The sequence below is a fragment of the Lampetra fluviatilis genome, chromosome 7 (assembly GCF_964198595.1).
Source record: "Lampetra fluviatilis chromosome 7, kcLamFluv1.1, whole genome shotgun sequence".
NCBI lineage: Eukaryota > Metazoa > Chordata > Hyperoartia > Petromyzontiformes > Petromyzontidae > Lampetra > Lampetra fluviatilis.
Genome location: NC_136281.1, coordinates 489,392 through 512,848, shown reverse-complemented (window position 1 = coordinate 512,848; position 23,457 = coordinate 489,392). Strand labels below are relative to the sequence as shown.

The 23,457-nt window shown below is 43.3% G+C and overlaps 2 protein-coding genes across 5 annotated transcripts in view; both read left to right on the top strand.

Moving 5' to 3' along the window:
- The first annotated feature begins 3,933 nt into the window (after positions 1 to 3,933).
- Positions 3,934 to 11,523, top strand: RFC2 (replication factor C subunit 2). 2 transcript variants are annotated; one of them, XM_078858060.1, is made up of 11 exons: positions 3,934 to 4,131; positions 4,627 to 4,696; positions 4,820 to 4,861; positions 5,334 to 5,440; positions 6,333 to 6,434; positions 7,276 to 7,376; positions 8,836 to 8,993; positions 9,381 to 9,446; positions 9,786 to 9,866; positions 10,203 to 10,316; positions 10,998 to 11,523. In XM_078858060.1, exons 1-11 carry the CDS (start codon positions 3,980 to 3,982, stop codon positions 11,106 to 11,108), a joined length of 1,104 nt encoding a protein of 367 aa, XP_078714186.1. In that variant the 5' UTR covers positions 3,934 to 3,979; the 3' UTR covers positions 11,109 to 11,523. The 2 variants fall into 2 exon arrangements, with proteins under 2 accessions (XP_078714186.1, XP_078714187.1); XM_078858061.1 differs by lacking the exon at positions 9,381 to 9,446.
- An 8,279-nt stretch (positions 11,524 to 19,802) lies between these two features.
- Positions 19,803 to 23,457, top strand: part of ANAPC5 (anaphase promoting complex subunit 5) — a 28,215-nt gene continuing 24,560 nt past the window's right edge. Inside the window, exons 1-5 of one of the 3 annotated variants that reach the window (XM_078858057.1) lie at positions 19,803 to 19,845; positions 21,038 to 21,172; positions 21,475 to 21,557; positions 21,761 to 21,840; positions 22,761 to 22,870. In XM_078858057.1, the coding sequence (XP_078714183.1) occupies positions 21,055 to 21,172; positions 21,475 to 21,557; positions 21,761 to 21,840; positions 22,761 to 22,870 (391 nt within the window). In that variant the 5' untranslated portion in view covers positions 19,803 to 19,845; positions 21,038 to 21,054. Of the gene's footprint in view, positions 19,846 to 20,125; positions 20,518 to 21,037; positions 21,173 to 21,474; positions 21,558 to 21,760; positions 21,841 to 22,760; positions 22,871 to 23,457 lie in introns of those variants that run through there. The other 2 variants (XM_078858058.1, XM_078858059.1) reach the window with 2 other exon arrangements.

Here is a 23,457-nt window from a genome sequence, read left to right as displayed (position 1 = left end):
CCCACAGACAAGCCCGAGAAAGTGGAGGCAGGATGCAAGGGGAATGAGCCATACTTGAATGCCAACCCCTCAGTCAAGGTGCAGGTAAGATTACCACAATATTGAAATAATGCACAAGTTTGGTTTGTTAGAAGCAAATACAATACTTTAAAACATGTAGACAATATACTATAAAAACAAATATACAACTATTTTCCCTATATATAGATACAATTTTAATGAAGTACATTGATTCCACAATGAGAAAATTCTATTATGGCGAATTCGGAACAGTATACATTATATTTAGATGTTTTGTCCTGTAAACCCAAATAGTATTGTATTCTCATGATGATTCTTGTATATATATGAGTACTGTAAGACACTGGACAAACTAAATAACGAGGGTAAAATTCTTGAGAGACTTCGCATAAAATTATGAAATGTCTTCACCAATGTGGCATCATCGACATTTGCAGCATCACAAACGTCATCACCATCATGAGCATCACTATTCCTTTGAATATTACTGATATGACTAAAACAATATATGTCACCTCCAGCATAGTTAACTGCTGTGCTTATTATAATTTAATCATCCAGCGTGATTTTTTTGACAGGCTCCTGTTTATGGTTCCCCATGTGCCACCACATCCCAGCGCTTCTACCAGTGGATGCCATCCAACCAGTTCACCTGTATCCAGACCGTCTACCTGTCTCAATCACTCTACGGCACCCTCGTCTACCACCCGTCGATGTTCACTGTGCCCAGCTATACCATGGGCAGTGGCAAATTGGCATTCAATTCCTTTAGCCAACTGCAGTATGTGGTGCCAGGCCAGGTGCCACCCACACGAAGTGGATGCATGCAGTCTGTCATAAATTGGCAGGAGCAGTGCACACCATACAACAATGTGGTCTATCAACCAACTGGCTGTAACCAGAAGCAGGGAAATGTTGTTTTCTCACCATACATTAGAGATGCGTGGATTAGAGGTACTAGACCATAGCAGTAGTTGGGTACATCTACATGGAGAGATGGACCCTGCAGACATGATTAAGGTTACACATATTCTTGGATCTTTCGGTACGTGACTTTACCGAAAGATCCAAGAATATGAATCCCTGCAGTCACGAAAGCTTCAAATCTAGAATTAGAACAGGACTTCTCCATAAAAGAGGAATGTATTACATTCAGTGGTTGCTTCAATTAGTGAAAGTTGTATTGATGTCATTTATCTGGCCATTAAAGAAGATAAATGTGAGTAATTTTCTAAATTGCATTTGGCTATGGTGGGGAGCCCAACAGATATGTAGTGGAGACCAGGCTCAGATCGGATTCTCTCAAAAGTAATTCATGACCACATCTTATATATAGGTAGCTATTTGGAATATCCTGAAGCCTACACCAGCCTAGATCATGATGGTCACCAGGAACAATCGAAGCCACCATATGTGCAGCCCACTCAGTGTGGAGAATGTTACTGGGGAAAACCCGATTTAACTTACGTCCACCAAAGTCTCCTTCACTGGTCACTTGTATCAATAACAGATAAACCCATTTTCCTACTCCTGGTACACCTTATAGCCACAATTATTTCATTTAGAGTACTGTACGCTGTGGAGGTAATTACAGTACCTAATAATTATATATAAGATTGTTTCTTCTAAATACTCTCCCTGGATATCTGGTTACTGAGCTGAGTGACCCTGTGGCTAAAACTAAAACACGACTGTAATGCTGAACTTGGTTTACGACTTTAGGCCCAGAAATATATATGCACACAATTGAACAGTATTCACTATTTGACCGTGTTTTCAGCTGACCTTCCAGCTGTTTTTTGTTTAAGAATTTGCACATGACAAACGTTTTTGTGCAATTCGTTCATATTGATGGTTTTTGCCATGATACTGTATAACCAATCTAAATTCCCAAAAATATAGTAATTTTGAGCATAATCTTCGTAAGTGTATCTCCTTGTACGACTCCTTTTCTGATTTGTACTTTGCTTAAATGTTAGTACAGACTAAAGGTGCCATTTCCTTCTTTGTCAATCGTTTTACAATTTCCATATTTTTAAGGTAACGGAGTGGCTGGATTGGTTTCCACTTTGTAAAATAAAAGTTTTTAAAACATGTTTCAGTCCTATTGCCAATTCATTTCTGGATGGCCTTCGCATGCCATGTCAGTAAAAATGATTGTTTGACCATACTTCACGATATTGGGGAGCCCAGGACCGATTTCACTCGTGTAATGTTGGTGATGACCGGCAAATATACTCAGTTCCCCGAGTTTATAAATCAGTGCACTAATCACTGTGCCACTGCTCCACCCAGTTGACTCCGAGGAAGGCAGTTTCATGATCAAAAGGCAAGCAATCGAATACTCAGGGATTTCAATGACTCGTTGATGGCAAGTGGACAATAGGATTAAAAAAAATCTCCTAAATATTGCTTGTCAGTGTTCTTCACTCATTTGCAGAGGGCCACTTTCGCCTATAAGACATCAGTGTGAGGGCCGCCACACTGCTCATTGTGTATTGTCGGGGGCCACACTAAAGGCCACCAGTGGCCTTGCAATGAAGAACACTGCTTATGTGCTTCATTGGCATCGTGCTTCAGTAATTGTGTTTCCTGTGATCTTCATGACACGATTTTGGAGGCTGTATCTACATTTCTTGAAACTCGTTTTGAATTGCCCTTTAGACATGACGGATGAGCGCTCCGCGAACGACGTATTAGCGTGCAATCATATATTAACATGGTCTGGTATTTTGGATTAAACAGCTGCTCACTCTTTTTCATGTCCACGTTCTATTTATTCTATCTGGTCCAGTTAACAGAGGATATAACTGCTCTGCTCAATGACAGGTAGACACGTGAAGCCGTTGACTTCTAGATTCCTTATTGAACATTCTTACTTTACATTACCTTGCACGTACATTTTACACGTGCAGCCTTTGTCAACCCTTTGATGGCGCAACGCCGTCGTCTGACAATACTTCACCTCGATGGTCCATATGTCGGGTCAACGAAGGCGGGGAGCATAGCACTCTTTGCAGTATAGTACAACACATCAATAGCTTATGCTGCAGTGCCATCTGCCGCCCAACAGTTTGCCCGCCATATATCGTTCAAATATATGTGCTCATCATGTAATCTTTGCTTCTCCGTAAAAAATATGTACGCGCCTGACGATAGCTTAACACATGGCACACACAGTGCAGTGCACACATACACACAGTGCAGTACACACACACACGCAGTGCAGTACACACACATTACACACACACGCAGTGCAGTACACACGTAGTGAAGTACACACACGCGCAGTGCAGTACACACAGTACACACACATAGTGCAGTACACACACAGTGCACACACACACAGTGCAGTACACACACGCAGTGCAGTACACACATTGCAGTACACACACACGCAGTGCAGTACACACACAGTGCAGTACTCACACACGCAGTGCAGTACACACACAGTGCAGTACACACACAGTGCAGTACTCACACACACAGTGCAGTACACACACACAGTGCAGTACACACACAGTGCAGTACACACACACAGTGCAGTACACACACACACAGTGCAGTACACACACAGTGCAGTACACAGTGCAGTGTAGTACACACATGCAGTGCAGTACACACACACAGTGTAATACACACACAGTGCAGTACACACAGTGCAGTACACACACACACAGTGTAGTACACACACAAGCAGTGCAGTACACACACGCAGTGCAGTACACACACACACGCAGTGCAGTACACACACGCAGTGCAATACACACACACAGTACACACACACAGTACACACGTGCGCTCCCGCCCCCCCTGGTAAGATGGCCGCCCTTTTTGTACGGTGCGGGTTGCATGTCCATGTCGTCACGTCCTGTCGTGCCGGGGGGTCACGTGCGCTGTGGTGGTCGTAACTGTCACGTGGTAGTGGTGGTTGGCGGGAAAGGGGCTGCGTGGCGGCATGGAGGAGGAAGGAATGGAGACGGAGTGCGGGGACGCCTCAGAGCAGCCGGGGACCTCGGGGCTGGCGGCCACACCGCGGTCGCCAGGCACAGCCAGCGACAAGGAGACGGCAGCGGCGGGACCCGGGCGCGTGGGATACGAGCTGCCCTGGTGAGCGGGCACCGCCAATCCCAGCACGCGTTATCCCCCTGACAGACCCAATCGTCATAACCTTAACCCAAGTGGCATGCGTTACCGCAGTCATAATTAAGCACTATCCCAACCCTGGCCTCATTCATACCAATTCGAAACCACAATCATAATCCTGGCCCTAACTATAGCCACCGTGCATCTACTGTACCTCAACTTGTATTGTTCCCTTCATAGTCATGGGCAGGAGCGGTGGCGCAGCAGTTTGGTGAACCGCACAACTAATCCGGCTACCTGAGCTGAGCTCTTGGCCACTGCTACTGTCTGTAACGAGTGGCAATCGTATCCTGTCCTAACAACCAGCATTGACCATCGTGGTGAAGTATGGCACCACCTCATCCAGCAGATAGACCTGGGGGCTGTACAGTACTTGTACACGCGTGTTTGTAGCCGTCGTGCACGGGTACTGATGTTACATTGTGTGTGCTAATAACATTGTGACGTGACCATGTGTAGGGTGGAAAAATACAGACCTCTCAAACTCAAAGAGGTTGTTGGAAATGAAGAAACCGTGAGCCGCCTAGCGGTAAGACTGCGTACGCAGTGTGTGTGTGGTGTGTTGTAGGAATATCACATCGGTTATCAAACTTCAGTCGGAGTAGAAAATCTTGACCTAAAAAAATTTCTGGTATTTTTCGTGTGCTTGCAGGTGTTTGCCAGAGAGGGAAATGTTCCAAACATCATTATTGCGGTTGAGTATATATATTTTATTCTGGTTTGCTTTCTCTTTGAAGCAGTGTTGATAATGTAAGATGTGATTTAAGCCAGGCTACCATCAGGGTCAACTGCAATCATTTCCATGAGGCTTGTGCTTGCACCGATGTGAGTGGTTCGTGTCATATACACGTGTGTGTGTGTGCTGGTATTAGTCTCGGTGTTTGACGTTCATTGTTTTAATGCGTTTTAAAAATAAACAAGCTGCGCAATCTTGACACTTGTGCATGCTAAATGGATCTGCTGGGCATGAATACATGCGTCACGTGGGTGTACTTGTTTGACAATTGGTTGCAGTTGCATGACCTGTAGGCACTGAACAATGATGCATGCTCTGTGCATGCAGGGCTTGGCACATGTTTTTGTATGTATGTTATCTATGCTTCAAATCGGTCTGTGAGCCTCTAAAGAAAGTACATTCGTGCTGGTTCATGTTCGGTTGAATGCAGGGCCCCCCTGGCACGGGCAAGACGACCAGCATATTGTGCTTGGCACGGGCACTGCTGGGCCCAGCGGTGCGGGATGCTGTGCTGGAACTCAATGCCTCCAACGATCGGTGGGAGCGGTTTTACACTTGTTTGGGGTCAGAACAGGGGCACCGCTTTTACACGGCCGTGTTGTGAGCACGCGAGTACGAACAAAGGGTCTGTCTTGATTTGAAGCTTTCGTGACTGCAGGAATCCATACTCTCAAAGAGTAAAGGGTTTGTCCTTAATTGTGCTGTCGTGCATGTTAAACTCGGAATTTTTGTTATGACTTTCAAAACTTTTGCAACAATGATAAGCATGGTTGGCTACGTACGGTGCGAAAGAAGCTCTACATACGTACATTGGTTGCTACTTTGGACTTTATTTTCACGTGTGTACGTATAAGGTGTGGTACACTCAGACCTGGGGTCAATAACAATTGCAATTGTATTTTTTTTTATTAATTGCAATCAAAATGTAATTGCAAATTGCAACGAGGATTGCTCCTGTAACTATATTTGACCCCAGGTCGGTAGAGCAGAGGTGCTTACTTTTGCGTGCAGATGTCTGATACATATCACAACTTGTTTATCAGCTCGCACACACATATCAAGCGCACATCCCGTACAGACCACACGATGCAGAGAACCTGTCTATCATGTACATATCCCTCATTATGCACACACTTTTGAAGAAAATCTAAATGTGCATCACATATGCAGATCATGGTTACCTTGATTAATAGTTAATAATGAGGACAGTAATACTCGTATTATTGGGTAATTGTAGATAACATTGATGCTGCTGATAAACCGCAGTTAACAACGAGTGGTTAGTTGTGGTTGGTAATTTTGAAAAAGAAAAACATGCTAAGATTTGAAATATTTATGACACACACCACCATGGGAGACATAGATAATACCTTGTGGCTTCTTCTTGTTACCAGATTCAGTGTTTGTGATCACTCTAATGTGTACGCAGGGGTATAGACGTGGTGCGTAACAAGATCAAGATGTTCGCGCAGCAGAAAGTAACACTGCCTCGTGGCCGGCACAAGATCATCATCCTGGATGAGGCTGATAGGTAGGGAGTGTGATGTGCTAGAACGTCTGTGTTGTACACTCTAAAGAGTACATTAACTTTACGTGTATTTGTCTGTTAGGATGGATGTTGGGTTATTTGAGACAGTGATTTCCATGATTTTGTGGTACAAATTTTTAATTACGTTGTGTTACTGTTGTGGCCCCTATTTTTGAATGTATTACTTAATGGGAAGCATTACTTGATGAACTGGATCTCATCATAGGAAGGAGGAATTTGCACCATTGCCCTCTGCTTGCCCACTTTGGAATAGAACAAGAATTGGAATAGGTGACAAAGCCTTTGCCGTTGCAGAACCAACAGTTTGGAACAACCTTCTTTCCTCCCTTAAAATCGCAAATCTTTAAAAATATTCTGAAGTGGAAGATCACATTCGCAAATGTGATTTATAACTTTGATACTTACCCATGTCTCTATAGTTTAATGTGAATGTGCCATTTGATTGAGGGGTTATGTGCTGTCTTGGTGTTGTCTGGACTATTGTTTTTGCTGCCTTGCCCAAACTTGATCAATCAGACGTATATATATATTTAATGACTTGCTTACCCCTTTCTCTATTTTGCACTCCTATCGTTTTCTTTGTTTGCCATTGTAACTTGCTGACTCGTCGAAACTGGACATCTGTGAAAAAGAGCTTCATTGCTTGTCGGATTCCTCCAGTCTAAATAAAGATTCTGATTCTGACATTGTTGTATTAAAACGACGCTATATTAAATCACTGTTGACGTTTATCTCAATGATGGGCATGCGTAGAAGGCATTGGTTAAGTCTCCACTCGGTGAGTTGCGTTCCTCTGTGTCTGCGTCCCCTCCACTGCGTGAAGCATGACCGACGGAGCTCAGCAGGCACTGCGGCGCACCATGGAGATCTACAGCAAGAGCACACGCTTCGCTCTTGCGTGCAACGCCTCCGACAAGATCATTGGTGACTGTGCGAGGGCTTTGATGGGCGCAGTGGGAGAATTGTGGTCATTGAGCCACATTGCATTTCCGCTAAATTGATTTCACATTTTGGATGTAAATGTCCTGTAGTGGTTGTTATCACGTACCTTGGAGCTTTCTTTAGCTTGAGTATGTGATGTGATGCATCAAATACCAGTTTTGGGAAATCAAACACGACTTCTCTGTCGTGCCAATCCCACAGTTGTGTTGTGATATCTGCTGTACATAATGTATAATTTGGGTTTAAAATGTGACTGCAACTCTAAACTTTGTTCAAAGTCGGGAACGCACTTGAGGTCACGGGATCTTGGTTGAGAGGCCTGTAGGGGTGCTTGAGCGGTTATTGGAGAGGTCACTTGTCAAAGGCAGAGGAGAAAAGTAAATCAGTATTGTTGATCACTGACACCACCTTCAGGTTTAACCATGATAAATCTTACAGAGCACCCATCCACAATGAGGTCGTAAATTTTATATCCCAGTGGGAGAGTAACTTTACCAAGATTTGCTCCCACCAGGTTACATAAAATCAGTATAACTGGGAAGTGTCCAATGGTTATACTCGGAATGGGTCCCTGCCATGGAAATATGGAATAGCCTGCTCTGGATGAAGGCCACAAATGGATGAGCACTGCTGCATGTTTGTTTGTGTTGTTAGATTTGACATGTATGTGTACATAGATATCTCCAGCATATGGCATGCATATGCACCTTGTTATTTGTTCGTCTTGTAACTATTTCCCTAGATTTTACAAAGCAATAAATTGGAATCACTATTTAATTCAAGAAATATATTTCTGCCATTGTGATTGTCATTGGAGGGTTTATGTGAAATCATCATATACAACATATTTATTGAAAATAGTTGATTATCATCAAGATTTAATGTAGATATAACCTGAACTTGTCTGTTAATTTTAATTAATGCATCATTACATGCCAATTGTTTCTGTAACTAATTGTGGTTGTATTTTTCCCTTGTTAGGTACATAAGCTTGAGTATGGCCATTTGTGTACTGAGTTTGTTTGGTGTGTGTAGTTGTCTACTTAGTTAAGAGGTTTTCAGCTGGCAGCCTGCTGTCTAGATTTGGCCTGTGAAGCCTCCTGGAGTGGAGAGAGATATGGATCGCTAAGATATACTGAGATTTATATTTGAGAGATGAAAGTGAGATAAATTAAAGGGAGAGAGATGTATATGAGAGACCTGAAGACTAGACCTACAGATTAGCAGTCAAATGTACAGACGTTTTTACCTCATTCATTCACTACACCATGTGATGTCAACGATCTGTACACCTGCCACTGGCATGATGTGACCCACCACCACATGTTAATCTTATTTTTTGTGTGCTGGAAAATAAGAGTTCAAGAACCCGGTTCTTGTGTATGCAATATGTGTGCATGAATAATCTATTTTATTGGTTTCCTACCGCCACTATGCCTAGAACCAATCCAGTCGCGCTGTGCAGTGCTGCGGTATTCTCGGCTGACGGACAGCCAGGTGCTGTCGCGCCTGCTGGAAGTGTGTGACCACGAGTGCGTGCAGCGTACGGACGACGGCTTAGAGGCCATCATCTTCACGGCACAGGGCGACATGAGGCAGGTTCGTCAGTGTATGGGGGCTGTAAAAAGAAATGCACACTTTTTATTTATTTGCAAATTGTTCATGCCAAGGACTTATTCAATGATAATGCAAATTATATTGTTTTAAGATGATGAAAAAACCATGCAAGAGTGTTTTAAAGTTTTGAGTTTAAATCCCGATGGGGGAATCTAACCATCTCATCTCTCAGTCATTAAAATTAGTACCGCTTTATGGGACGTCAACAGTCATTATATTTGAGGAAGGTGGACCCATGGCAACGGAATGTATGAGTTATATTACTGCTGAGGGCCAGTAACAGAGATGTGCACTGCCTGACACTCGATTTAAAAGGGGATACTGTGAGTTTTGACTTGTTATGTACGTCTCTTGCGTATGTGTCCACAGGCTCTGAACAATTTGCAGTCCACGCACACTGGGTTTGGATATGTCAACAGTGAAAATGTTTTCAAGGTGCACCCTCCCACCACCAACCCAACCTTCACTGGTTTTCACTTGGCCTTCCCACTGCCTTGTACATTCACTCTCATAGAGCATCATATCACAAAGGCATCAAAGAGATATGTCGTACAAAAGAAAATGCAAAGGAATTAAGTGAGTGATGTTAATTATTTTTTTATTAAGAAGTCATGTTTGGTTTAGATTAGTGCATCAATGTGTGGAGTGTTATACAACTTAAGGTAAACATGGCATCAAATTAATGTGACGTTTTGTATTCGTAGTGAGAGTGGTGTGATTACTCGGTATTTAATGTGTGATCTCATTTGGTGTGTTATGATGTGACATGCTTAGGTGTGTGATGAACCACACCCTCTGTTGGTGAAGGAAATGATTGGGCACTGTGTCAGCGGAAATATAGACCAGGCTTACAAGGTGGGTCACCAATGTATTGTATGAGTGCGTGCGTGCGTGCAATCATTGCATTAACAAAAAAAACATCCTCGCATTCAAACATTGTCCAGGGTTAATGAATGCTCGTTGTCCAGAGCCTATGGTGGGAATTTCACATTGGTGTAATTGTGAATAGCCTGTTAGTTGGTTTACCACTGACCCTGGAGTATGATAGCCTGAGTTATATCTGGTTGGGATATGAATTCTGCCTTATTTTGGCGAAATCCTGTTGCTTTACCACGTGATTTATACCCTAGCAATAGTTATAATAATACTTTCAAGGGTAGAATGTTCTCATCCTATTTACTGACTCCACAGATCATGTCACATCTGTGGAAGCTGGGGTACTCACCCGAAGACATTATTGGCAACATATTCAGGGTTTGCAAGACCTACGCTATGGCTGAATACCTCAAGCTGGAATTCCTTAAGGTTGGTACAGGAGATAGTGGCACATGGGAAGTAGGTTAAGAGATGATGGATTAATGGTTTTGATCGAGGTGGCTTTTGGACATTAGATGTGGAGAGTAGTGTTAGCCAAATGCTTGGCGAGGCGTTGAAAAAAAATGCTAAGGGAGAGACGGAAACAAAGGAAGGCAACACAGAGATGGAGATAGATGGACAGGAGAACAGCAACGTACAGTGCGAGACCGAGAGAGTGAAGGCGAAAGGGATACTGAGATAAAGAAAGTGACTTGCCAGCTAATTTAGAATATACGTTAAAAAGACTACTATTAATTTGGCCATATACCCTGTTAGGTATATGGCTGATAAATTGTAAGTGGTATGCAGTACACACAGTCGTAAGCCAAAATCCTGAAGTGCAGTGTGCCTGGATACTGTGCGACTCCACAAGGATACTGAGATAAAGAAAGTGACTTGCCAGCTAATTTAGAATATACGTTAAAAAGACTACTATTAATTTGGCCATATACCCTGTTAGGTATATGGCTGATAAATTGTAAGTGGTATGCAGTACACACAGTCGTAAGCCAAAATCCTGAAGTGCAGTGTGCCTGGATACTGTGCGACTCCACACGGTTTGTGTGGCAAGTAACGTGCTTTTGTTGTGAACTAGATGCATGCATCAATGTGTCTTTGTGCATTCTACAGGAGATCGGGCTGACGCACATGCGCATCGTGGAAGGTGTCAACTCATTGTTACAGATGGCTGGGCTACTTGCTCGTCTCTGCAACAAAACAGTTGCCCCTGCTGCCAGCTGATCGAAACACCAAGCAACAACATTGTCCTCAGTGATCGATGGCAGTGGCAAGCAGAGCCCATTTATTCTTGTATTCTATTTTGATCAATGATGCTCAATCAACAACAAGTATTGCCTTGGCCATCAGAAGTAAATTTACAAAGGGTGGGTTTGATCCCAAATAGTAAAAAGTAGCTGTATAAAATTGACTGCATGACTATATGAAAACCATCATGGGACCTCTTTTGCCAGTACCAAAATATACTAATAGGGTTTTTCCCCTTTTTTCTGGCAACAAAACTGACACCTTTTGCAAGGAATCATGTCTACATTAACCACAATACCTGCAGTCAAATGCAAACAAAAAACAACACTCTGGTAATTTATGCATTGTCTTTGAAACTGATTGGTCCACACCAGAGACAGCTTTCTTTGGAGCCTCGTCTCATATGGTGTTCGACCAGATGACGCCAAAAGGCGCACAGTTCAAGACAACGCACTACCAGAGTAATGAGGGCTTGGGGTGAGCAGCTACATCATGGGACCTCTTTTGCCAGTACCAAAATATACTAATAGGGTTTTTCCCCTTTTTTCTGGCAACAAAACTGACACCTTTTTCAAGGAATCATGTCTACATTAACCACAATACCTGCAGTCAAATGCAAACAAAAAACAACACTCTGGTAATTTATGCATTGTCTTTGAAACTGATTGGTCCACACCAGAGACAGCTTTCTTTGGAGCCTCGTCTCATATGGTGTTCGACCAGATGACGTCAAAAGGCGCACAGTTCAAGACAACGCACTACCAGAGTAATGAGGGCTCGGGGTGAGCAGCTACATCATGGGACCTCTTTTGCCAGTACCAAAATATACTAATAGGGTTTTTCCCCTTTTTTCTGGCAACAAAACTGACACCTTTTGCAAGGAATCATGTCTACATTAACCACAATACCTGCAGTCAAATGCAAACAAAAAACAACACTCTGGTAATTTATGCATTGTCTTTAAAACTGATTGGTCCACACCAGAGACAGCTTTCTTTGGAGCCTCGTCTCATATGGTGTTCGACCAGATGACGCCAAAAGGCGCACAGTTCAAGACAACGCACTACCAGAGTAATGAGGGCTCGGGGTGAGCAGCTACATCATGGGACCTCTTTTGCCAGTACCAAAATATACTAATAGGGTTTTTCCCCTTTTTTTGGCAACAAAACTGACAAACTGACTTGGTGTCAGTTTTGTTGCCAGAAAAAAGGGGAAAAACCCTATTAGTATATTTTGGTACTGGCAAAAGAGGTCCCATGATGTAGCTGCTCACCCCGAGCCCTCATTACTCTGGTAGTGCGTTGTCTTGAACTGCGCCTTTTGGCGTCATCTGGTCGAACACCATATGAGACGAGGCTCCAAAGAAAGCTGTCTCTGGTGTGGACCAATCAGTTTCAAAGACAATGCATAAATTACCAGTGTTGTTTTTTGTTTGCATTTGACTGCAGGTATTGTGGTTAATGTAGACATGATTCCTTGCAAAAGGTGTCAGTTTTGTTGCCAGAAAAAAGGGGAAAAACCCTATTAGTATATTTTGGTACTGGCAAAAGAGGTCCCATGATGTAGCTGCTCACCCCGAGCCCTCATTACTCTAGTAGTGCGTTGTCTTGAACTGTGCGCCTTTTGGCGTCATCTGGTCGAACACCATATGAGACGAGGCTCCAAAGAAAGCTGTCTCTGGTGTGGACCAATCAGTTTCAAAGACAATGCATAAATTACCAGAGTGTTGTTTTTTGTTTGCATTTGACTGCAGGTATTGTGGTTAATGTAGACATGATTCCTTGCAAAAGGTGTCAGTTTTGTTGCCAGAAAAAAGGGGAAAAACCCTATTAGTATATTTTGGTACTGGCAAAAGAGGTCCCATGATGTAGCTGCTCACCCCGAGCCCTCATTACTCTGGTAGTGCGTTGTCTTGAACTGCGCCTTTTGGCGTCATCTGGTCGAACACCATATGAGACGAGGCTCCAAAGAAAGCTGTCTCTGGTGTGGACCAATCAGTTTCAAAGACAATGCATAAATTACCAGAGTGTTGTTTTTTGTTTGCATTTGACTGCAGGTATTGTGGTTAATGTAGACATGATTCCTTGCAAAAGGTGTCAGTTTTGTTGCCAGAAAAAAGGGGAAAAACCCTATTAGTATATGAAAACCCTTACTGTGTGATAACATTTGTACATTCTTTTTTCTAATCACATTTCTCATTTGCTTTATTTAGTAGTCGTAGATGTTTAAGCTTTATCTGCAGCCACAAACTAGCTGAATTGAATGTATTTTGCATTGAAATACAGTATATGGTCAAAGTTCTGTCATTATTTTCAAGTCATTTATTTATAAATAAATAAAAACTTTCATGTGAGTTATGCAATGTTATTTTATTTCAGTTCAGTCTTATAACGAGGTTAGAATGCACTATAATACACTAGCTCTTGTACGCACAGCATTTTGTTTCAAAACTTCCCCGTTTGAGCATCGGCGATATGCCAGGGTAACTGCCATCTTGGTCAGACCTGCTTTGAGCTGTGCACAACTTTTTAAGTTCCTAATTCTGACGATTGTAGTGTGTGTTTACATTTTAATGCACGGAATGATTTATGTGAATGCATGCAGCTTGACTGGAAATGTTTGCACCTGGAAATTTAAAACTAACTCGAAATGGCTGGTGATAGACTTAACTGTGATATGTAGGTGTGGTTATGTAATGCAAATATAACAGTAAAGGTAATTTTTTATACTCTTGGGTCTTTCGGTCAAGTCACGTAAATAAAAAATAATAGATCACGACGTTTCGATCGCAACACAAGAAATCGTCTTCAGGTGAGAGAGAAAGCTGCTGAGACACGGTCTTATAGGCCTGAGATGGGTGCATCAAGGTCGTTGGGTGGAGCTAGAGATGGTCCAACCACAGGCTGGGGCAGTGGACATCCAGCCTGTCAATACAAAGGCATACAACCTAATAATGAAACTCAAAGAGTCGGTTAATATCGGTAGAAAGGATGGAAACATAGCAAGTTAAGACTTTACCTAGTTAATCACGTCCTATTGATTGCTCAATTTGTACCCATCTCGGTTGAAGTTGTCTCTATATATCTGGATGGCTTCATGAACAAATGTTTGATCGTGGGTTTGCAGAGTACCTTCGTCTTGGAAAAATCTATCGTGTGAGCCCACAGCGTTAAAACAATGATCAGCCACGGCCGAGGTATTGGTCCTGCCGTGTTTCAGATCCGCCTTGTGTTCACGAACACGGTCTGAGACATGTCGTTTAGTTTCCCCAATGTAACTACTGCTGCAGACAACTTAGTGTGGAGACACCAGGGTATTGCATTTCAGGGATCACATCCTTCACAGATGGGATCAGATCACGAATTTTATGTACTGTGTTGAATCTTATGTTCATGATTTTGGAAATATTTTTTGTGACCCCTGCTATGTTTGGCAAGGTGATGGTTATGATTGGGTCCTCAGATGTTTTTTTTTCCCACGGTTGGGGTGACAGCTTTGCGTATTGAACGGTCCGAATATCCATTCATCTTGAGGGCTTGGTGTACGTGCTCCAGTTCACTGGCTAGGTGGTGCTGGTCGGAGATGTAATGGGTAGGGTTTTGATGAGGGGATTCTGGGCTGGATGGTGGGAGTCTGGTTTTAGGTAGGCATCCGTGTGGGTGGCTTTCCTGTAGACTGTCCCAATGAGCCATTTGGTCTATTTTCGATTAAAACTTCCAATAATGGTAACTTGCCATCCTTTTCCACTTCCATGGTGAATTTGATGGCTGGGTGTATGGAATTTATGTAGTTGAAGAATTGGTTCAGTGCTAGCAGGCCATGTGGCCAGTTGACGAACGTATCATCTACGTATCTCTTCCACAAGGAAGGACGTAGGGTGGATGCCTGGATGGCATGTCTAATTTTTCCATGAAAACAGCTACCACTGGCGATAAGGAAGAACCCATTGGAGTACCTTAATCTTGTTTGTAGAATGTACCATTCCAGGTGAAGTAAGTGTTGGTACATCAGCATTCAGTCCTTGGACCAAATATTCAATTATTGCAATGGTGTCAGGCACAGGAACTTTGGTGAAAAGAGACCAGATCGAAACTAACAAGCAAATCAGCTGGAGATAGTGAGATATCTTTAATTATAGAAACCAAATGAGCTGAATTAAGTACAGCAGAGGTGGTCTTGCCAGTGAATGGAAGAAAGGTCTCAGAAATCGGGCCAGTTTGTAGGTGGGTGAGTCAATGGTGGAGACGATCGGACAGAGCGGTCTACCTTTACGGATTTTTGGCAAGCCATAAAATCTGGGTGGTCTAGCAGCAGAGGGTTTTAGAGAGCCGCTTGGTTGGTTCGATTAAAGATGCCGAACCAACCAAGCGGCTCTCTCTAAAATCAAGAGGATATCTTGATTTTGGTATAGCTGCCATCATTGAGTAGGTCCTGAATTTTGTTATTGTATGTGGTTTTATCCATGATGACAGTGGCATTGCCCTTGTCGGCTGAGAGGATGACTATGTAATCTCTCTTTCAGTTAAGCAAGCTCAAAACGCTCATCCTTGCTGATGCTTCTAATGGGTTTTTTTAGCGTTTTTGAAAATTGCAGCGATTTCTGATCTCGCCACATCTGCAGAAATGTGTCCCAAACCTTTGAGGGCTACGTCGACCTGGGCAATGATATCAACTGGGATGTGTTTAGGGGTGACTGCGAAATGCAACCCTTTAGCTAGTACCGATTTTAGGCTGTCAGAAATTGGGCTGTTACTCTGATAACAATCTTGTTAACGTCTAACTTTTTAACGTATGGATCAGGCTTATTCTTAAACAGGAGGATGAATTAGGCAATCCGCTTAACTTTACATATGGCTGATATTAAGGCGGCTGAAGAAGCTGTCATGCTATCTACACGGTCCCAATCAGATGTAGACATTTTATGTCAATGCTAAGTGTGATTGTAAGAGAGTCTTATCTCAACTATCTAGTTCAAATCGGAGCAATCTTATTCTCTCTGAGATCAGGGCTAGGCCGGCCCTGAACAAGATCCGTTTAGCATTAGGAGAAGTGACAGCAGCAGATGTGAGTGTGAAGGCGATCGGTATTATCTTGGTGTTGCGACATCTCTTCAGACCAGATGAGCCTTCTTGTCTCGAAGTCTGTTAAAAGATCTAATAGTTGTGTGGAAACCCTTCACGTAGAGGCCGTTAAATCTTGATTTAAAGCTTTCGTGACTGCAGGAATTCATACTCTTGTTTTAGTGAACACCAATTTGTAACAAAGTAAATATAACAGGCGTACGGTCTTGGGGTCACGATTCAAGAATTACAATTTGTTTGGTGCACGTTGAATCTAGTGGCTGCAGGGTGTTTGGGAATCAATTGCAGTATTCAATCATCGACGCATAATTATTCTCAACTCGATAATTACTCTTCTTGGTTCTTTCGGTAAAGTCACGTAGAAGGGAAGTAATAAAATAATAAAAATAAAACATAATAATATAATGTTTTATTTTTATTATTTTATTACTTCCCTTCTACGTGACTTTACCGAAAGAACCAAGAAGATGAATCCCTGCAGTCACGAAAGCTTTAAATCGATAATTACTACTATATTGAGCCAAGAATGTGTGTGTATCCCATGAGTCACGTCACTCCACATGAGGCCCACCCCCTCATTAATATTCATTAGTGGGTGCATTTTTACACTGACGCAGAGGAAGGTCGAGCTGAATTAAATAATTGATGACGCAAAGTCGCTTCAAATATTACGTTTCTTTACAGAAAGTGACGGTAAAAAATAAATATACCCCTCCCTCATTAATATTCATGAGCGGGTGGATTTTTACACTCCCGCAGAAGAAGGTCGAGCGTAAATAAATATTTTTACGCAAATTCGCTTTAAATTTGACGTTTCTTTATTTAAAAAAGTTATTCAAATAAATAATTCTACATAACGAAGTTTTTTTAGTGTCCATTTCTTCAGCACTTGAAACAAAAGGTAAGTCTAATTTTTGCTTCTAAATTATGAAACATATACATTTCTCCGTGAATTTCCAGATATTGTTTCGAATTCAAATTGATTACAACCCCAGCGAGCGAAAGCAGAAGAAAATAAAGTATCAGAGCAGTGATTTTGAACTAATTGAAGGTGAGTTAAATACAGTGCTACAGTGACATGAAGTTAGGTGTTTTATGACAGTTTTGTGCAAGAATCACTGCCATTTAATATTACAGCTTCCGTCCTAGGACGGGCAAAAGGCTAGTATATATAAAAGTATTAAATAGCCACAAGTTCAATCCACTCATGACAAATACATTTGTATAACATTGATTATGAAATTGTCATTACTTGTAAAGATCAAGTTAATGAAGGCTAGCTTATAGCCACTTGTGCGATGCATGTTAGCTTGGTTGTCAGTGCCACGTGTCGTACTGATAGCGGCATAGGCACTGCAGTAATAAAGTGGCTGAAGTGGACCTGTCATTCAAGCAAACAGTTTTGATGGAGTTGATGCTATGGCAGTGTGCTGTGGCATAGCGACATCTGCATGTGTGAAGCAATGGGAAGTGGGACACGGGGACTTGAAACACATCGATATTGATCCTAGGAACAGTAACCTAAGAACAGCAGCAAACCCAATATGTAGAGAGAATGAAAGCTCCAGATTGCCGAGTGAGTTGGGAACAATGCATATTGGTCACTACTGTGCAGGATGGGTTTTATGTGATCTGGCTGCTGAACGTTCAGTGCGTTCCTCTATAACTGCTCACACCATACTTGCCACACTCCCTGCTCCTTGATTTGAGAGGCCACTCGCACTGGACCCTTCGCCTGTCAGATTCAGGGGGTCATAAAGCCAAGGAGCCATGAGAATGCTCGATTCCACCAGCGGTTCTGAGTTGGAGTTCTACATTACTGTGACAAGAGCCAGTTTGTGCATCGAACTACGACGGCTGCAGATCCAATGTAACGTTAAAGAGGTATCACGTGCATGGTGTGTAGGACATTCAACTCGTGAAGAGGCATCTGTTGGCCGTGTCATGCTGTAAGTGGGACTATATGGTTGGCGTTTTGGGTTTGTGTCGGTGACATGTACACAATTTGGCATTTCCACCCCATTTGTATTGTGCTAATGTGAATTAGGAATAGTTTTTACATTTCTTCATGTTAATTAGTGGCGTAAAACCTGCATTAAAGGACACCTCTACTTTGGCAGGTTCCTACTGCAGCTCTATGTCCTGGTTAGGTCTTTGCTCTTCCTATTTATAAATACTGTCGTTTCTTTCTCTTAGCTTGTGTGATGTATTACGAATAAAATACTGTATGTATCGCACGTATGATGCATACCAGGCACAAAATGCATGCATTTTTTTAAATTGCTATCGATACAAGTGTTAAACTATCCAACGTAACACTGCCATAGAATATATTAGATTAACATTGTCAGGAACGTTACGCTGAGCCGAACAGTTTCGTAGGCGACGAGTATCGCATTCCTCGTACAAATAAATACACTTGTTAAAAGTATAAAGCCGCAGGAACCAGCGTGGAGAAGTATGGCAAAACAACCCCAATGGCAACAGCGTGTGAGGGAGGCCTTCAACGGGGGGATTGACAAAGGGCAGCTGTCGTTTTGGGGCTTTACAAATAATAATTTAATAGCACAACACAGCTTTGTATAAGCGCGTTGAAACATTGCCATGAAGCCATTGTGCAATGTGCATCTGGCGAGTAAGGGACCGTCCATAAATGACGTCAAGCACCTAGGGGGGGGGGGGGGTTGAGAAATGTGACGTCACATCAAAATGCGCAACTTTAAATAAATATAGACAACACGTTCTACTTAATTAAATAGACTTTTTAATAAATGTTTTCTCCTACATCAGGTTGCAGCGCCACATTAAATACGCACTACAATGACAATAGTTTAAAGCGATTTGAAGCGTGTTTTATATTTTGGGGGGGGGGGGGGGGCAGAGCTTTAAGACGTCATATTTTGGGGGGGGGTCTGACTTTTTGTGACGCCGTGCGACGAAGGGGGGGGGGGGGGTAAATAAATCGTCCAAAATCGCGTGACGTCATTTATGGACGGCCCATAATCGGAATGATCCAATCAAGTGGCTGAAGATCCTAAGGGAAAGGTAATGAAAGGCTGCGATGTCCATAATAGGTTTTTGGGTTGGATCGCGTAAATATGTGTCGTTAAACCCGTCACCAACCGACAGCAAATCAGTAAGGTTTGTCACGTAAACAGAACGTGGCAATTGGTGACTAGCACATGACACCGGTAGTGTGTTGGAGAGCAAATCCACAACATTTACAATTCGAGTACCGTGACGTTTCGCCAGTCACGACAACCGGCATCATAAGGCGACAGCCAGAATTGGCTGTGTCGGGCGTGTTTAACGACACATTTATATTTACGTGATCTAACCCGAACCCCCCCCGCCCCGCATTATGGATAACTATCGTGTTTATTGAAAACTGTTTGTTGCCTGGCGAAGAAAGCCTTTCGTGAGGAAGGGGGGAAAACTAATCGCGTTCGGCCTCGCTGTCCCGTAGCCCCGGCACGTGTTGACGCTCCCCCAAGTCACGTGCTGACGCCCCGCCCCTGCGGCCCCGCCCCTCCAGCCACGTGACCCCGACTGGATCAGCCCCGCCCCCTTTGGGCAAAGCGGGGGGGGGGGCGCGCGCGTTTCTTGGGCTTCAAGGCCAACGGAGCCCGCGGGTAAAGCGCGAAGCGCGCGTGTTGTGTGTAGTCATTGTGTGTGTTTAGTCACTCACTGTGTAGTCTGTGTGTGTGGTCACTGTGTGTGATTAGTCACTCACTGTGTAGTGTGTGTGGTCACTGTGTGTGTTTAGTCACTCACTGTGTGTGTAGTCTGTGTGTGTTTAGTTATTGTGTTGTGTGTAGTCTGTGTGTGTGTAGTCACTGTGTGTTTAGTCACTCACTGTGTGTGTAGTCAGTGTGTGTGTCACTGGGTGTGTGGTCACTGTGTGTTTAGTTACTGTGTGCGGACGATACCCACATCGTCGCTCGCCCCGTGAATGCACAAATCGCCTTCGGGATGTCGACGCCGAGCTCGGTCAAGGGAGGGGGGTGGGGCGGCGCTAGGCGCCTGTGAGAGGCTGTGGGCCCGAGACGTCGCCCGCCCCGTTCGCGGTGTCAATGCACTCGCCCCGACTCCACGAAGAAGGGCTTACCCATCACAGCCGTGCGATTCGTGAGGGTTTCTCTCCCGTGACCCGCCCCGCTGGTTGCGAGACGGTGTTCGTCGCGTGGCGAGGAAGCGCAGTGCGGTAGAGGCGCAGCCCTGCAATGGCTGATTCACGCGCCAAGCTGGTGGATAGGCCTCCACGAGAGTGAGCTCCAGGGGGCTGCTCTCGAGATAACAATAGTGTAAGTTGAACTCCAGGTACATTGAGTTGAACTCCAATTATACTGGAGGGGAGGGGGGTTCGACCTCCCCGCAGATCCTGTAATTGATGGCGCACCGCGATGTGCAGATCCGCGGTGGCTTTGCTTTGAAACTCGCCGCGCATTACGATAAGTTCGTGCTTGCGCATTGGAAACAAAAACTTTCCCCTTGCGGTGTCTCGTGAATGTTTGGGAGTTTTTTTTAGTCCGCGCCCCCCCCCCCCGGAATAATCACACAAATCCGTGGCGAGTGTGACCTTAGCAGTTGTACCACCGCGGAGAATAGAATTCGCGGATTATTGGAGTGAGATTTTTTTGGAAGTGTTGTGCAACTAACAGCATTGTGAGTGTTATCAAGCAAAACACAAACGATGCAATAACATTGCGAAATACACTAACCAAGCTACGGTCTCATATCGTATAAATGAGTACCGCTTCATGAAAGAGTATATCGTGCCAACTGGTGATCACAATGAATGTGACTTTGCGATGTGTCTGACAGACCAGACGACGTTCCCCATGGCAGCCCCGGCTGAGGGTGGCGTGTGTGTGGGTGTATGTCCTGGCGGTTCCCGTGAGGATGGACTTTCCCCGCACGCATTGGGAGTGCTGGCCCTTTTGGTGGAAGCTGCCAGGAGTGAGGCACCGCACGACGCTGTTCGCACACACTTGAAATTGTAAAGTAACGATCACAAGCATGGTTACACTTCACAATAATCGTGGTGTCGTTCACACTTTTACTGTTTGCACGGTTACCTACGTGCAGTGCGAAAGAAGTTCAACATACAAACATCGTTATGGTAATTGTGTTTATGCTCGTGGAGGCGGTGATTACGATATTGTTGATTATTTGGTTTAAGACGTAGGCTGATTAGAATAGTTCCAGTCAAATTGTAAAAAAGTATTATTTTTAACATCATGACTTATGTTGGTGTGCAGCTGATGGAGATGGAGTGCATGTGCCCCCCAGGACGCATGCCCAGCGGTGGAAACTCAACGAGCTCCTATTGACTCTGCTGCAGGTGCCTTTAAGTCTGACTTGGGTTGTTTTCAGTGGTTTCATTGAAGTTATTTTTTTGCAGGACAATAATCTGTAAAATATATTGTGGGTTTGGGGAATGAGCCACTTCGAAACAGGTTTGCTGAAATTTAATTCCAACTTTTTTGCCGCAGCAATAAAATTGACACGGCTCGGAAAATGTTGGTTGATGTGTGTGTTGTGCAGGGCTGTGATATTCCCCTTTCTCAGCTGCATACCTGTGTACTTGACTGCTGTATCTTCTTGGCAGATCGTCTCATCCAGAGGTACCTTTCTCATTTCCTCTCTCTTGACTTGTTCTTTCGCTTGGTGTAATATTTAACGAAGGATTGTTATAAGATGCACATTTGACTGCTAAAAAAATTAAGAAAATTTAAATAATTATTGAAATGAAAAATGCTTATGTTGCGACTTGCATACGTGTGATTATGCAGATTTGTTTTTAAAAGATGCATTCCTCGGAGTGAACCAGGACATCTTCATTACTCGTCCATGGGCCTGAGCAATATTCGGTACTTCTAGAGGTGGCAACTATTGAGTTATACCAGTTTGTGCATGTGGTTAAAATAGTGGACTGTGATAGCATACATATTAAATGAGGTTATTGCATTATTTACTTTTATTGGCAATTTTAAGATGTTGGTACAATACCTTTTTTTTCATCTCTGGTGGTATCAACAAGTACAATATTTTGTGCGAGCCCATAGACTATACTGGTGTGGTGTGCGCTTACCTAACCTTGTGGCCATCTACATGTTGTCCCATTGCGTTGTAATAATATAGTTATATTTATTAAACAAACCATCAGCTCAGTGGTGGCTGCCTGTGCCTATACTTATATTATGATTACAGAAAAATATCACTGATAGTGGCTATATGTGATGCATCTTCCCAAATATGCAGTTTAATAACCCATATGGCAAAAGGTCCAGGATTAAAGAAGCATGAGTGTGAGATAAGTGAAGGCAGGTTTAGGAATCGACAACTATCCTCTGTATAAAAAGCCATAAAAACACTGAATACATTCCTGAGCATCTACACCTGTTTTTCCTGCCTCATTGTATCTTGGCATGTGTATAAAGTTTGCAGCTAGAAGTTTTGTCATGGAATTTGTATCTTAATACTGCAATATTGGTATGCATTGTGTCTATTATGGTGTCTGTGGTGTGCCTTGGTTTACTTGCAGGCTGGGTGTGGTGGTGCTGGGAGGCTCACAGGCAATGGAAACCTTCTTTCTTTCTTTTGAGGAGCTCCTATCTGCAACCTCACCCACCATAGGACGACACGGCATACTGGGTAGGACATAGAAACATTTAAAGACGGTGCAGCACTAAACATATATATACGTTTTTTTAAAATACCACCACAATATACATTGATTGTAATGTGGCAGTTGAAATAATAATCTGTAAAAATGCTAATTTTACCTCTCAAATCTTGCCTCCAAGCAAAAATACTTGCAAACACAATGCAGTATTTCCTGCTTAATTTGCATTGAATGACTTACACAGTGGACCGTGTGTCGAAGCTGAACAGGATTTGGAGAGCTTTAACACTTCCTCTCCGCCACCCACTGAAGGCCCCAACTGCCCACGTGACACCCATCTACTTAAATTCTCCAATAATGCCTGCCACGTAAATTTTCCTATCCATTCCCTCTTTTTACCAATGCTCTCACCTTCAGCTCGTATGTCGCTTTCAGAGGTCACCGCCACATAAAATTAAATGTTTCATTCCTAAAACCACATCCTCCCAGATCTCCCTCTCTTGAATATCTGGTGTGGTGTATTGACATCAGAACCAGGGTGCCATTGGTGGTCAGGGGTAGTTCTGGCTACACCACACCCTAGTGTGCTGTCCTGTCTATAATGAGTGCTCAATAA

Bases quoted from the DNA above. Each gene is read 5' to 3' on its own strand.
- RFC2 (XM_078858060.1), top strand. From the start codon at position 3,980: ATGGAGGAGGAAGGAATGGAGACGGAGTGCGGGGACGCCTCAGAGCAG. The intron at 4,132-4,626 runs GTGAGCGGGCAC...GACCATGTGTAG, and splicing joins GTGGGATACGAGCTGCCCTG to GGTGGAAAAATACAGACCTC. The intron at 4,697-4,819 runs GTAAGACTGCGT...GTGTGCTTGCAG, and splicing joins AAACCGTGAGCCGCCTAGCG to GTGTTTGCCAGAGAGGGAAA.